The sequence below is a fragment of the Thunnus maccoyii genome, chromosome 16 (genome assembly GCF_910596095.1).
Source record: "Thunnus maccoyii chromosome 16, fThuMac1.1, whole genome shotgun sequence".
Classification (NCBI taxonomy): domain Eukaryota; kingdom Metazoa; phylum Chordata; class Actinopteri; order Scombriformes; family Scombridae; genus Thunnus; species Thunnus maccoyii.
The window spans coordinates 11912367-11926504 of record NC_056548.1 but is presented as its reverse complement, the minus strand read 5'-3'; the positions used below and the strand labels follow the sequence as shown (position 1 = coordinate 11926504).

Genomic DNA, 14138 nt, shown 5'->3' with positions numbered 1-14138 from the left:
AAATGCTCTCCATCCTCTATGGGTTGTGGCTAATTGAATTGACTGGACTCATGAATGTTTTTGTTCTCACCTGTTTGGACAAAATGACACTTTGTATGGTGTGAATACTGAATGCAGTGAATGCAAGAGTCCCGTTTTTCTATTATCTACAACTGTCCCTTTGCATGTCCACCTACAAAGACTTGATGTGTGCAGATATTCTGACTATATGCACTTCCTTTCAGTATCATGTATCAATGATTAGTTAATTGAATAAAAGACATACAGTATAGCCTCACCTGGTCATCAATGTTGTTTTAAATAATGATGCTGTGATGTTAATTGAGCTTATTAATGTTACTGTCTTTAACTATGTGGAAATCACTGACTCTATCTTGTGGAATTTATGTTTTGTTCATCATGCCTTGAGGTTAAAAACTCAGTTGGTGCAGTGTTGTGTATTGGAATAACAGTGCATGCATGATTTTTTCTTTCCTATTGCCCAACTCTATCCCTTCGCACCTCCCGCAAAGACAGACTACAGATTAAAATATAACAAATGTGCCAACCATAGTCACTATCAACATGTGAAGTATTCAATGCATCCATTATGAGGGCACACAGTTGGTCCACATGGTGTGTCTGCGGTTCACTGTCACCTACTCAATGACTGTAGCTTGCACGAACAGCACCGCCTGTTGATGTCTGGGTGCAAGGACAGGTGAGAGGTGACAAGTTGAGAGGTCGTGTTAGCAGAACGGTAAGGCGGCTACACTCTTGCTGCAGACATAGTGAGGCAACCACAGAAGACGAAGTTGACGTGGGTCCGTGTTTGCTCAGCTATTATCTTGCGAAAAATAAGTTGCGTGCGGGACAGTTTCGACAGGCGTTAGCTTTAAGGACTGGTAACGCAGTTGTTGCTAAGCTTTGCTAACGTTAGCGAGCTGCTAGCTGGCTTGCTAAGTTGCTATGTCGCAACCAAGTGGTTGGACTTCTTGGAGCTAGCTAGTGAGCTCACCTCAGTGGCAAACTTTGATTCTGGAGGAAAACACGAAAGGTGGGTACCGTATGTTGCCATCTGACAGTATGTAGTAGCGCTTTTGACAGTAGTTTGTGCATTAACTGGCTTAGCAGCATAACGTCAGTTAACATGAGCAAGCGTCTGTTTGGTCAAACTTCCGTTGCTAAGTTAGCATTTAGCATTCTACTGCAGGTAACGTAGCCTTGTCGGCATTTTTTTCCCCCAAGTTGAGGTTATCCTAAATTTAAACTTAATTAGATTATAGATTGCGCAAGTGGGTGTAAAGTGATAACGTCACCAATTAGCGTTAATTAACGGTATTATTGATGACCACGGCAGTTAATGTGTCATTTGCTACCAGCTGGTCATGTTTGGTATAACGTTAATCCAGCCACTGAAGAGCACTAACTGACACAACATTGGTTAAAGTTATCATAACTAACATGCAATACCGCACCTATGCATCATGTACAATATAGTGAATGTAAACTATTTATAAGACAGAGAGGGAATGGGAAATTAAGACAAAAATGTGTGAGTATTGTGAGGATTGAAAGGCACCCTATGGTGATCTTGACTCGTATATTTGTATATTTATCTAATTTTATTATATTTCTAACTCATTTTATTATATTTCTCTTTCATTTTATTATATATACTCTAATTGGAACAAGAGCTTAAAGAAGCCAAAATTCTCTGCCTTCACTGTGGCCATCTGCTGTGTTGCTGTGAATGTGACAATAAAACCTCTTGAATCTTGAAAAAACATTAGCTTCTCATCCATCACATCACCTCACAGCACCGTTTTTCTGTAGTTTTGTTGATTGTCTTATTTACATGTAAGACTAAGTAATAATTCACAATCAGCATACTAACAGAAGAGATGATTATTTACAGATGGAACTTAGGACACCTGTCCTCAGGCCTATTTCTGTAACCACTTCAGGTTAAACATTGGCTAACGTGTGGCTCTCTGGTTAAAGTCCTTTTTATTTGCCCCACCCCAGAATAATGGAAAATGTGTGTATGATAGATAATGGCACATTAGCTACTTATTGGTCTTGATTAGATTGCATCAGCAAGGTCTGGTTTAGTCCACGTTAATGCTGTAATTTAATCAGAGAAACTAGAAGAAGAGGAAGGTGGAAGAGGACCTGCTCCCTATGTAGATATAAAAAGGCTCATTCTAAGGTATCAAAAACACAACACACCTTATTTTCAGGTGATGATACGCTATTTAAAACATACTTGTGGATATTATATTCCATTTCTGCCATGTCTGTTCTGCTAGATGCCACTAAATTTTGTACACTGCACCTTTAAGCAGCCATTGGCATGCACCTCGCTCATAAACTTATCTCTTATCTATAAGGCTTCAGGGACAACTGCCTGCTAGCTGTTAATTAACCCATCACTTCAAACACAGACTCACATACACTAAGATATTATCAAAAATAAATTTGAAGTTATCACAATTTCATGATCTGATGCCAGGTCTTGCTTACACAGGGATTATTGTCAGAGGTTTCGGTGGCAGAAGCTGCATTTCATTTGTTTCCTCCTGTATGCAGTTAGTATGCATGCACAATGTATCTTACTCCCATCACCTGCAGTTGGGTCTGTTTGAAAGTGTTTAGACATTGTCAGGGAAAAGTTTTTCAAAGAACCATATTTTTCACTACATCTTCCCAACATCATCAGCTCTCCTTGTTAAGTCCTTTTATATTGTATCCAATTTATCCACAGAGGTAGTTGAGCTTTTCCAGCTCACAATATCCTCTAGGTGTACAATTGCAAAAGGGATGTGTCCCAAACAGTGTTATTGTGTTTAAATCCTCCTTTTGTTATGTTGCCTGCTCCACTCGTACAATGAAAGAGCCTTGTTGCTCTTGGCCTAATGTCATATCGGCGTTACCAGTTTCCGACTTGTAAATAGCATTCATGTCAACCTCCAAGTTGTAATTGCGACTGGGAAACTCAACATCTAATGTTTATGTTTATTTTTTTCTCCTTCTCTCTTTCTTTCTTTCTTTCTTTCTTTCTTTCTTTCTTTCTTTCTCTTTTTCTCTCTTTCCAAAAAGATATCCCAAAGTTTATGTAAGGATTTCTGTGAAATTTGGTAAATATTGACTTGATTCCCAGACTTTGCATCCAAGTATACAAAATTAAATTTTAATTCAGCTTTTAAAAATAGTGATAGGAACAATGTTTTTGGGTGTAACAGCAAGTTAGAGAGTTGTTCAGTGCAGGTTTGTTCTCTCCGAGTGCCCCTAAAACATAAAATAGACCTGCACTTAAATCTATTTGCAATTTATTTTACAGCATTATCTATTCCCTGTCTTTTACACACACTCGCATAAAGGCACACAATACACACATCACTTAAGCTCATTGTTAAGCCTAGACATGCTTGACCTCTTTACTGCTTTGCTCTGCAGGGATGTCTGGTCTTGGCTTAAAGCAAGGAATGCAAAATGATTGCCAGAGAATTCAGACTTGGACTATGAGGAGTATGCTGTTCAGTGCATGTGGTGTTGTGTTTGGGGAAGTGCTTTCAGGATCATTACTATGGTGATCAAATAAATGTTAAACCAACCCAAATGGACGGGACTATATCAAAGTGTGGTACTAGCCTCGGGGTATAAAAACAAAAGGGTTTCCGTGGATGCGTTATATAAATAGTGTTGCGTCCCTGGTGTCCACGCCAGTCGGAAGAAAAACATGTTTATTTAACACTTTAATGTTCATAATTCCATTCACTTCTCACATCTCTGGCTCCAGGTGTGTTGTGCCTTTTTTTGCTGTATGAATAGGCTTGTCTGATTGTTCAAGCAGCCACCCAAGGGTGTGTGTTTAGTGTGTGCATGGGGACACAGCCTAATTGCGGCAATTGTGCTGAGCAAGCCTGTTTCTCACCTCTGTCATGCCTCACATTTTCCGTTGTTAAAACCAGTAACCCTTAAACCCTTATTGCCAGCATAATCATGCACACAAACACACGTGCAATTTTTAAATGCACCTTCAACCACTTTGGTTGCCGCCGTTAAACTTGCTGCGTCATGGTGCTGCAGATGGTATCAACAAGGGCAAGATGATGGGAACGTTGGGGGCATGTAGTCTGAACTGAAGGCTTCTGCAATCATAACAGTAATTGAGGTGGAAAGGTGTGAACCACAGTCGATGTAAGAGAAGAAAACACCTGCTGGTTGAAATAGCTCCCTGTAGCATCAGCTCAGACTCGCTGCGTCAGCAGGGCCATGGCCTAATCAAATCAAGACTCACTGTATTCCCCCTTTTAACCTTAATGTCAGGGGACTTGCCAGTTAATTGACTGGCTCTAGTGCTTATTAAACATAAGGGAATGTAACTGTTTGTCAAGCATTGCATTTTCTGGACATACATGTCGTTTATTAGCAGTGTCCTGCTTTTTATTCAAATAGTTCTGATGTGACTTACAGTAGACAGTTTTTACTGTCAAAATTTTACTATCAAATTGTCTAATTTACATAGCGCGTCATCACAAAGCATTCAAAAGTGGGGCACATCAAAGCATTACATTTAAGTGCCATATTCAAGGGCGGTTTGACTTTATTGCTCTTGAAAGAGATGTGTGTGTTATTCTTCCCCTGTGCTTTGATTTGAGCGCATGACACTAGATCTGTTGAAATAGATCTGTTGGGCACTGAAGTTTATTTTGCTCAGTGGATATTTGTTCCTGCACAGGTGTTTTAAATTATTCTGGCTAATTAGACCTTTTTCTCAGGTTGGGTGGAGCCATACTGGGAATCGCATGGGGTCATGTACTTATAAGGTGCAACAAAACGAACAGGAGAGTGAGGAAGATGTCAATCAAGCACATAGTCCTGAGGAGAGGTCTAATCAGGCAAAATAAGTGAAAACATCTGTGTTGGGTGTACCACAGTTATGTAGAGATTTTCAGGAGGGACATGTTGCACAAGTGTAATGTTACCATTTGAAGCTGAAGTGGTCACCAGTGATGTCATTAAAAATGACAAGCAATCCCCATTGGCATGTCCAGATGAGCCCCTTTAAACTTATCAGATATGTCATGGACAATTGAAGGTCCTGTTACTTGGTTTTGAATTTCAGAAGGATTACAGGCTCAATTCATTTCCTTTAGACCATGCGGTATTTCTGCAATGTTGCAGCTACTGTTACAAACAGTATTCAGTCCACTTCAATTGTTTCTGCTCATGTTCATCTAGAATCATGGTGTGTATGCGGTTTGTATGTATGCTTTTTAATTTCATTTTTAACTTTATTTTATATTTTAAGTTGACATGTCATGTTTACATCGGTGTGAATGATATTTATCAATATCTCGAAATGTCTTATTTTGTCCGACTAGCAGTCCTAAACCCAAATAGACACTCAGTTCACAATTATATAAAACAGAAAAACAGCAAATCCTCACATTTTGAGAAGCAGGAAACAGTGAATGTTTTTTCTGTTTTCCTTGATAAATTGACTTAAACGATGAATTGACTATCAAAGTTGTTTACAATCGATTGTCTGTTGATAGTATGTCATGTTGTCGTCATGTTGAGTGAAAATAACAGGGCAGGAGCATCTTGTTAGCCCAGTGATTACAGCACAGACCACATTGCACCATCTCTGGTTCGATTCTGGTCAGGGACCTTACATGCTCTCTCTCAACTCGTGTTTCTTGTCTGTCCTGACTGTCTGCTGTTAAAAATGGTGAAAAGATAATCTAATAAAATGACAAGGCAGCCATTGTTGAAATTTCTAATACACTTACATTTATCAACTGAAAGCACAGGGTTGACTTTGGTGTGATATTTCACCACAGTTTTTTTATGTTAAGACTATCAAAAATGTGGGCCAAAGCTTATGCTGTACAGGCTGTACATCCAGTGAATTATTTTGAAGCTACAGTCATACTTGATTTAGTGACCATGCACCCACAATTTGTTACCCACAGTCAGAAAGGTTCCCCTATTTACATTCCACAGTAGGAATGTCTGCCATGGATTTTCCACTGTTTGTGGGAAAATATGTAGGAAGAACAACAGAACAGCTGGCTTTGCTATTGATGAGAGCGTCGATAATCTCTTTTGTTTCATGTTACGAAGTTCCTCCTCTTTAGTTCCGTTCCATATCGTAAATCCAAGTAAAGCATAAATTCCATAAATGTCATAATTCTTATCCCCTATCTTGCAACAACATGCAACAACTCATACCTGGACTGCTTAAGACTATTTTTTATTTATTTAGCTTTGACTTGTTTTCAAGCTAATCTTGTCTGTTCATCTCTCCACAGATGGCTGTGTCGGTGCGGGGCCTGTACTTTGTGGTGACCCTGTTTTTGGGCAGTTTCTTCGGAAGTGTCTTCATGCTGGGTCCATTTTTGCCCCTTATGCTGCTGTCTCCCGCCTGGTACCGCTGGATCACTGATCGCATCGTCGCTACCTGGCTCACCCTGCCTGTGGTGTGTACACCAACATAGCCTTTACTTAGCCTACTTCCGTGTGTGCTAGATGATCTTGAGTTACCTGTTTTAAACACAGTCACGATGCTCTGCGTCATCTCATCCTTATTTATGCCTCCCTATTTAATCAGATTTTTTATTTTTGTCAGAAGTAGTACACTACACTTCTGTCAGGAGTACACTTCATTTATTCAGATTGCCCTTGAGACTAGTTATGCAAATCTTGTTTACAGTGACCACATATTTTGATGGCATAATTTATTTGTTTATGCTTCTCACTCTGTCTCTATCTTGAATTCATTTTCCCTTATTTCCTCTTCCCGGCCATTCCTCTCTCTCCCTCTACGTCCTTTTTTATTATCCTTCTCGTCTCCCCTTGATCATCCACCTTTCCCACCCTTACCTCCCATCTCTTGTGCTTTCTCTTCCATCCTTCCTCCATCCCTGCTACTCTTCCCTCCATAGTCGTTGCTGGAGCTGGTATTTGGGGTGAAGGTGGTAATAACAGGTGATGGCTTCATCCCGGGGGAGCGCAGTGTGATCATCATGAACCACCGTACCCGTCTAGACTGGATGTTCCTCTGGTGTTGTCTGCTCAGGTACAGCTACCTTCGTCTGGAGAAGATCTGCCTCAAGGCCGCCCTCAAGGCTGTGCCTGGCTTTGGTGGGTATACAGTAGATGCCCTGCCCTTTCATAAACGCAAAAACACAGACTTGCAACCCTTTGCATACTGTAATACATGCTTTGGATAGGACTTCTTGAAAAACATTGGTGCAAAGCAGTTTATATTTGGTAGAGGAACAGGTAAAATCATTCAAATGGAGACAGCTGAATCTAAATATAAAAGAGGAACAGTATATTGCAAATTCAGAACAGTGGAATGGTATGAAAATGCAAGACGTAGTTTATTTAAATGAGCATATTTTTCCCGCAAGGAGCTGGTGTTTTGACAAGCCTGATTTCACAGGTAGATGGTTACAGAGCATAGGTACTCTGCTGGCAAAGGCCAAATCTTACTTCTTAAAAATTCCTTTTCCTGAGAAAAGTGTTAGAGAATCAGTTGAGCACAAGAAGTAATCAGTTACAAGTAAATACTTTGCATGTACTTCCCAGGCTGGGCGATGCAGGTGGCCTGCTTTGTCTTCATTCAGCGTCGTTGGGAGGAGGACAAGAAACACTTGGAAAACATGCTGGACTACTTCTGTGACATCAGAGAGCCTCTGCAGCTGCTATTGTTCCCCGAAGGCACAGATCTCACTGGTGAGAAGTGAAGAATGCAAACACTTCATCCATTCTTGTGACAGTTTGCCCACATTTCAGTTTCCAGAGCTGAGTGTGGCCCTACACCTGTCTTGCGCCTTTGCACTGACACTGTTATGCAAACACAATTTCAAAGTGATAAGGCATAGCCAAATCCCTTGACACACACTCCACACAGTCATTTCTGCAAGAATGCTCTGATCTTTCAGTCCAAGCAACAAGTGACACCGGTGTCTAAAGCCCTGTCAGATCACAATTAAGCCAATCAAAGTCCCGATTAGCTTTACTAGGGGAAGCTTAACTTCTCTTTACATATCATGATGTCATGAGGGGTCCAGTTGAGTTACATCACAATTGGCCAGCAGCTTCAGGGCTTTAAAGATTGTCTCACTTTTGGTGTTGTGTGTGCACCTGTGTGTGTGTGTATGTGTGTGTCTGTATGTACGCATGTCTGCATTTAAGCCTCTTAAAGCTCAAGGCTTAATTTGACGTAAGAAACAAGGGGATGTTATACAGTATGTTTGGATGTCTTATGTGGAAGTTGTCCTGTTCTTTACTCTAATAGATATCCCAGAAACATACATACAGACCTTAATATACAGGATCGGGTTTAGGGTGCACTTAAGCCTCTCTAAAAATTACCATGATCCCTTTTTAAGCTTGTAGAGCTTGTATAAGTTGAATGAAAGATTGTATAAGAATCATAAGTCAGAGCTTTGTCCCAGTGAGGTAAGATATCCTGATCAAAAGAAGGCTGTCCATAGTCCTGTGTCCTACAAGTCAGCTCGAAAGAGCCACTTGTTACATAATATGACTAATGAGTCATGATATAGTTTACATGTTCCTGCAACAAGTTCCTGAAGAATGTTAGGTTAATAAACAGTCATCTTTCCTGTGTTTATGTCCCACTCTGCTTTTTACGAATGTGTAAGCCTTTGTCACTGGTAGATGTATTTCATGAATGTACTCACTTCCCATAACCAGCATGACTATTATTGTTACTGATGTTCTTATAATGGAAGAGTAATATTTCTATTTTTGTATGGCTCTTGTCCACTAAGCTCTACTTTTGTTAGAAAGGGTAAAGACAGGGTCATTGTAAAGCTCCTCTGTAGGTAAGCAGCTGTCAAATACAAAGTCCAATATGTAATATTAGCCTAAAGAGAAAAATAAGACTGCTGGCCAGTTAAATGAAATTGAATTGAGAAATGATCTTACACAGGATTTAATGTCTATATTAATTGTATTCTCATTATAAAATAGAAAAATGTATTAATCTACTGTATGCAGTAGTAATCTACAGTCAGTGAGATATGTATAGTAGCCTATGTACACATAGTGTATATGCTTCCCAGTGTTAGCCTCTACCACAAGTAGCATGTACAACATGGTTTCTTATACTAGAGCTGGAACGATAAATCAATTAGTTGCCAACTATTAAATTAATTGGCAACCATTTTCATAATTGATTAATTGTTTTGAGCCTCTCTCTTTCTTATTCCAGCTTCTCAAATGTGAATATTTTCTGGTTCCTTTAGTCTTCTATGACAATAAACTTTTGGTTGTGAACAAAACAAGACCTTTGAAGACGTCAGCTTGGGCTTTCGGAAACCATAATCATAACTTTTCACCATTTTCTGACATTTAATAGATCAAACAACTAATTGATTAATCGAGAAAATAATGGACAGATTAATTGATAGTGAAAATAATTGTTAGTTGCAGCCTTAGTCAACCAAACGTTAGTCGATGAGAAGAGTCTTAGTCAACCAAGTTTTCATTGATTGGTTAGTCGCAGGAAGAAAAAAAAAAACCTCAACCTCTGTTCGGGAGCTGCACCTTGTCAAAATTAGGTCAAAAACTTGTATATGGCGACAACCGGCCAAGTCACTCAGTCAGTTAACCGGCCTGCTGTAATAACAGCTGGGAAACCACCTAAAATGAGTGACAGGAGGATTTAACAGAACTTACTGACCCATGGGACTGAATAAGGTAAATCAGTCTCCTCGCTGGTTGTTCTGCCACATTAAGAATCATTAACTTTACAGCTTTTTCCGTTAGCATTGTCGTTAACAGGTGGCTTGCTTTGTGCGCGTTCTTGTTAAATTTATATTGTAAAGGCTCATTATTACGGTATTGTATTTCTCTGTAATGTAGAAAAACAAAAAATATTTTCTGATGCCCCAAAAAATAAATATTTAAATTATTAAATCAATATCATAAACATGTGATGACTAGTCCATTAATGGCTTGACCTAACAACTACTAGTCAACCAGGAAAATCTTTGGTCGGGGTCAGCCCTAGTTAATACAAACATCTATCGATGATGATTGTGATTGGAGCTGTCAGAGTTATTCTGTATCTGTGTCTCCTGCAGAAAACACAAGAGCAAAGAGTGATGTGTTTGCCGCCCAGAACAACTTACCGAAATTCGAGTATGTGCTGCACCCTCGCTCAACCGGATTCACCTTCATTGTGGACAGACTACGAAAAGGTGAGGTGTGATCCACAGCAGCAGTGTGTGAAATCATGAAATCTCATTAAACATGACAATGGTCCACTTGTAATAAGTGTTGTACTGACATGGCTATTTCTTAATTCATTTTTGATTATAATATGTGTTTTTTGGCCGCAGAGCCTGTCCCCATGGAAATATTATATCAGCAAAACCAAGGGAAAATGGCACGCTACCATGATGACTGTAGTTATTCCACTGACGCTGTTTGCATGAGAGGGATCATACCTGTTATTCTTCAAAGTCTCAGACCTATGCTTCATCCCACTGCCAGCCATTACAACACCCCTGAGATTCTAATGTTTCCCTATGAGCTAATTCTGGCAGCCCTCCAAAGTTCTTAATACCACCTCTGGCTCTGCTGTCTCATCCCCCATGCGTCCTGGATGCTGAGCATGGCACGAACTCTCCAAGCAGGTGTTGTGAATCAGTGTGATGTCATCAGACTTAGCAAATTCTCTTCTCTCTCTCTCTGCACCGCTGACTGACATGCTGTGCATGTTTTCTTTGTCCATGTCCACCGTGCCCCTCTCGGCTCTATTTTTACTGTGTTAGAGCTGAGCTGTACAGGAGCAGGTGCTGGCAGGTGTCATCCTGTCCACTTGATATTTCATTCAGCTCTTCCTGTGTGTTGTACGGGCACTGCAGTTCAGTGATGATTGTGTAGAGTTCATGGTAGTTTTAAAGGCAGAGAAGGGATGAAGCCCCATGGATAATTAGATGTACATATGTAATGGAGTCAAGAGCTGGGGTTTTGATGCATGCATAACACAGTTAGAATAACCAGTGTGGATGTGGAAAAGAGAAAACATTACGCCTCCCTGCAGTGTCATGTTTTCATTTCTGAAACTAGTTTACAGTAGGTTGGGTCTGTTAAGAGTACTGAAACTATTTTACATTGTTGAAAGTGATGCTTTTTGAGTCTAATTTACTGTCTTGTTTTGGTTTTATCAACTCTTACATCAGCCAGTATTCTACTTTTGATGATTAAAAATGTGTCCCATTTTCTAGGAGACAATCTGGATGCCGTCCATGACATTACAGTGGCATACCCCAAGAACATCCCTCAGACAGAACGCCATCTCATGTTGGGGCTTTTCCCCCGTGAGATTCACTTCCATGTCCGCCGCTATCCAGTAGAATCACTGCCCTCCTCTTCCTCTGACCTGGAGTCTTGGTGTCGAGAGCGCTGGGCGGAGAAGGAGGCTCGTCTGCGGGAATTCTACTCAGACCAACCCCGAGGCTTTGACAGGGACGGTATTGCACGTGTGCCACCTTGTAAATCAGAGCTGCGAGTGGCTCTGATCAAAGCCGCCTCACTTCTGTACTGGAGCAGTTTTATTGCTCTGTGCTTCACGGGTCTGTGGCTGTGGGCTCCATTCAGGCTCTACTTCCTAGTCATGGTTGGAGTGTATATGGCCCAACAGAAGCTGATTGGAGGCCTGGAGCTGCTGGAGTTGGCCTGCCATCAATACTGGAAGTCCATGGCCACCAATGTGGATGAGAAGAGTAAGATGCTGGATAGGAAGATGCAGTGAGGATGGAAGACAGGGTTGATGTGCTCAGCAAAGACACTGAAGACTCAGTTGTCTTGGTCTGTTCAGTCCAGAGAGCTGGAGGATCCCTTTTTGGGACCTAGTGCTCCATGCCTTTTAGAAAGGGAGTAATAAGTGCATCTCCTGACAGTATGCATGGCTTCAGTGGAGAGAGCTTATGTTCCTGTTGAAGAAGCTAGGAGGAAAAAAGGGAATGATATGTACATTTATCTGTGATGGGTTCAAAGAAGTCATTACATGTGGTGTCATTTTCCCACTGTACGTCTCCTTGTATAACCACTGTTATTTAGCTTGCTGTCAGTGCATTTTATCGGATTATGTTGTTGATGTTTAATATGATTGTTTTTTCTGAACCTCAATGTGGACATGTGTCATGAAACAATGCTGTTAGTATACGTTTTACTGTTGCCATGTCTTTGAAAATATTTTTTTTTTGTTTGTATGTATTGCTCTTGTTTTTGTGTCAGTGTAACAAATTATGGAGCAGAGCCATAGTACAGACTACCTGTACATATGAGGACTTGACAACTCTAACCAATATTCAAATCAGCACTGTAGTTAGCTGGATTAGACACTAATTAAACAAATCAGTTTCCATTCATAGCTTATGGAAAGAAAAGGAAAAACGTAATTCCCAGAGAATTATTAACAATTATACAGGTATATATGTGTACCATTGTTTACCTTTTACTGGGTAGAATTACCCTTTTGTACAAATTGGGAAATAAACTTTTCCCAGTTAGTCCTTACAGTTAACTTTTAGCTCTTGAAAGAAAATTTGTTATTCTGTTTGTTTGCTCAAGTAGCTTTTGCACATAAAAGCCAAAGGTGAGAAGCAAAGCTGATGTAAAAATGTAACCGAACAGAATGTAGTCTGTTTTGTCAGGAAAAGGTAGCTTCACCCACCAGTGGGAAGGTTGCCCTTAACTACACTGGTGCAACACTTGTAATCATCAACTCATCAAGATCAAAGATCTGTCTGAGATCTTATGTCTGGATAACTGTAGAAGCAGATGAGCTTTGTGCCCTTTCTGGGAATGACGGGATGCCTTGTAGAGGCAGGATGTGGGTGGTGCTGGGGTGGAAGAATGTCCTGTTGGGACAACATTACCCCTCGATGTGCAGGGTGGCACAGAGGACCAGACTTGGAGTGGAAAACTGGCCCTGAACTCAACCTAATCCAAAAAGGCCCTGCAATGCCCACCTCTCCATGTGTCCCTCTCTAGAGGACTGGTATTGATGCGCCTGCTAAACTCAATTAGTGAATGACAGCTGAGAAAGCTTCTCCAATTGTGCCAAAAAAGGACATAAATTGAAACAAGATTTGAGCGGCGCTTCAACCACACTTTAAGCCATTGACTCTCCTTCCTGTTGCTCTCAATACCATTTCCGACCATGTCATATTCTGGTACTTATGACAAAATTGTCACTTGGGTAGTCATTAGCAGTTTCTGTAACACTGTGCAATGTGTGATTTAGCTGACCACTTTAACTGGTGCAGACCAGCCAATCTTATTTTGTGAAAAATGTCTTTAAGCCACACAATAGAAAGACTCAAGCGTCTTTTCTTGTTTATATGATACTGAAGCTCCCGTAGTTAAAGTGTAAAGGGGCTGTTTTCCAGTCACTGTGATCTAGCTGTGTTACCAATTTTATCATCAGCATGTTGTAGTTTACCAAACATGGTGCATATTTGTGTTTTCAACCAATTTAAATCTCCTGAACCAGCTTGAATCTACATGTATCAGTCTTTCTCTTGTGCTGTTTTTTTTTTTGTTGTTGCTCATTATTTTTACCACTTGCTGATGCTGGACCTCTTCAAAGTCACCGTCCTCAGGTAAACACAGTAGACACTGTTACAAGTCCGTCTATTAAAGGAAGAAATGCATATATATATATACACACATATATATATATATATAAATAAACTATATCAACTCATTCTAGTCTCCAGTCATGGTTCTTTCTTGTTTTATTTCCTTTAGCAAATGTTGCCAATTGACTTTACTTATGATGCTGCATATAATCTCACTTGATTTTCTGATAAAGGATGTAACAGCTCACTGGATTAACAGTATCATCAGTTTAAAATGTTACAGCCATCACACAAAGACATGACTGACATTAAAGTGTAGTGTGACGTTATTACATTACGCAGGAATTTTCATAGATTTTTACTTTGTTTATTCATCATTCCACTAATGTAAAACAACACTTCCATTACGTTGTGACAGGTTTTGACACTGTCATTATCAGTTGTTGCACGGCATGTTATGTATTGTCGCGACAGTCTTTTTAATCTAGAATGTACTGTTAAAAAAATCACTACACTGCA

The 14138-nt window shown here is 40.1% G+C and overlaps 1 protein-coding gene across 3 annotated transcripts; it reads left to right on the top strand.

Annotated features, from left to right (window-relative positions):
- The first annotated feature begins 662 nt into the window (after positions 1-662).
- Positions 663-13745, top strand: lclat1 (lysocardiolipin acyltransferase 1). Of its 3 annotated transcripts, none has more exons than XM_042388908.1 (6): positions 663-739; positions 6303-6470; positions 6936-7134; positions 7585-7731; positions 10110-10226; positions 11259-13745. In XM_042388908.1, exons 2-6 carry the CDS (start codon positions 6303-6305, stop codon positions 11783-11785), a joined length of 1158 nt encoding a protein of 385 aa, XP_042244842.1. In that variant the 5' UTR covers positions 663-739; the 3' UTR covers positions 11786-13745. The 3 variants fall into 3 exon arrangements, with proteins under 3 accessions (XP_042244842.1, XP_042244841.1, XP_042244843.1); XM_042388907.1 differs by having other exon boundaries at positions 707-1036; XM_042388909.1 differs by lacking the exons at positions 663-739; positions 6303-6470 and having other exon boundaries at positions 6982-7069.
- Positions 13746-14138: the final 393 nt, after the last annotated feature.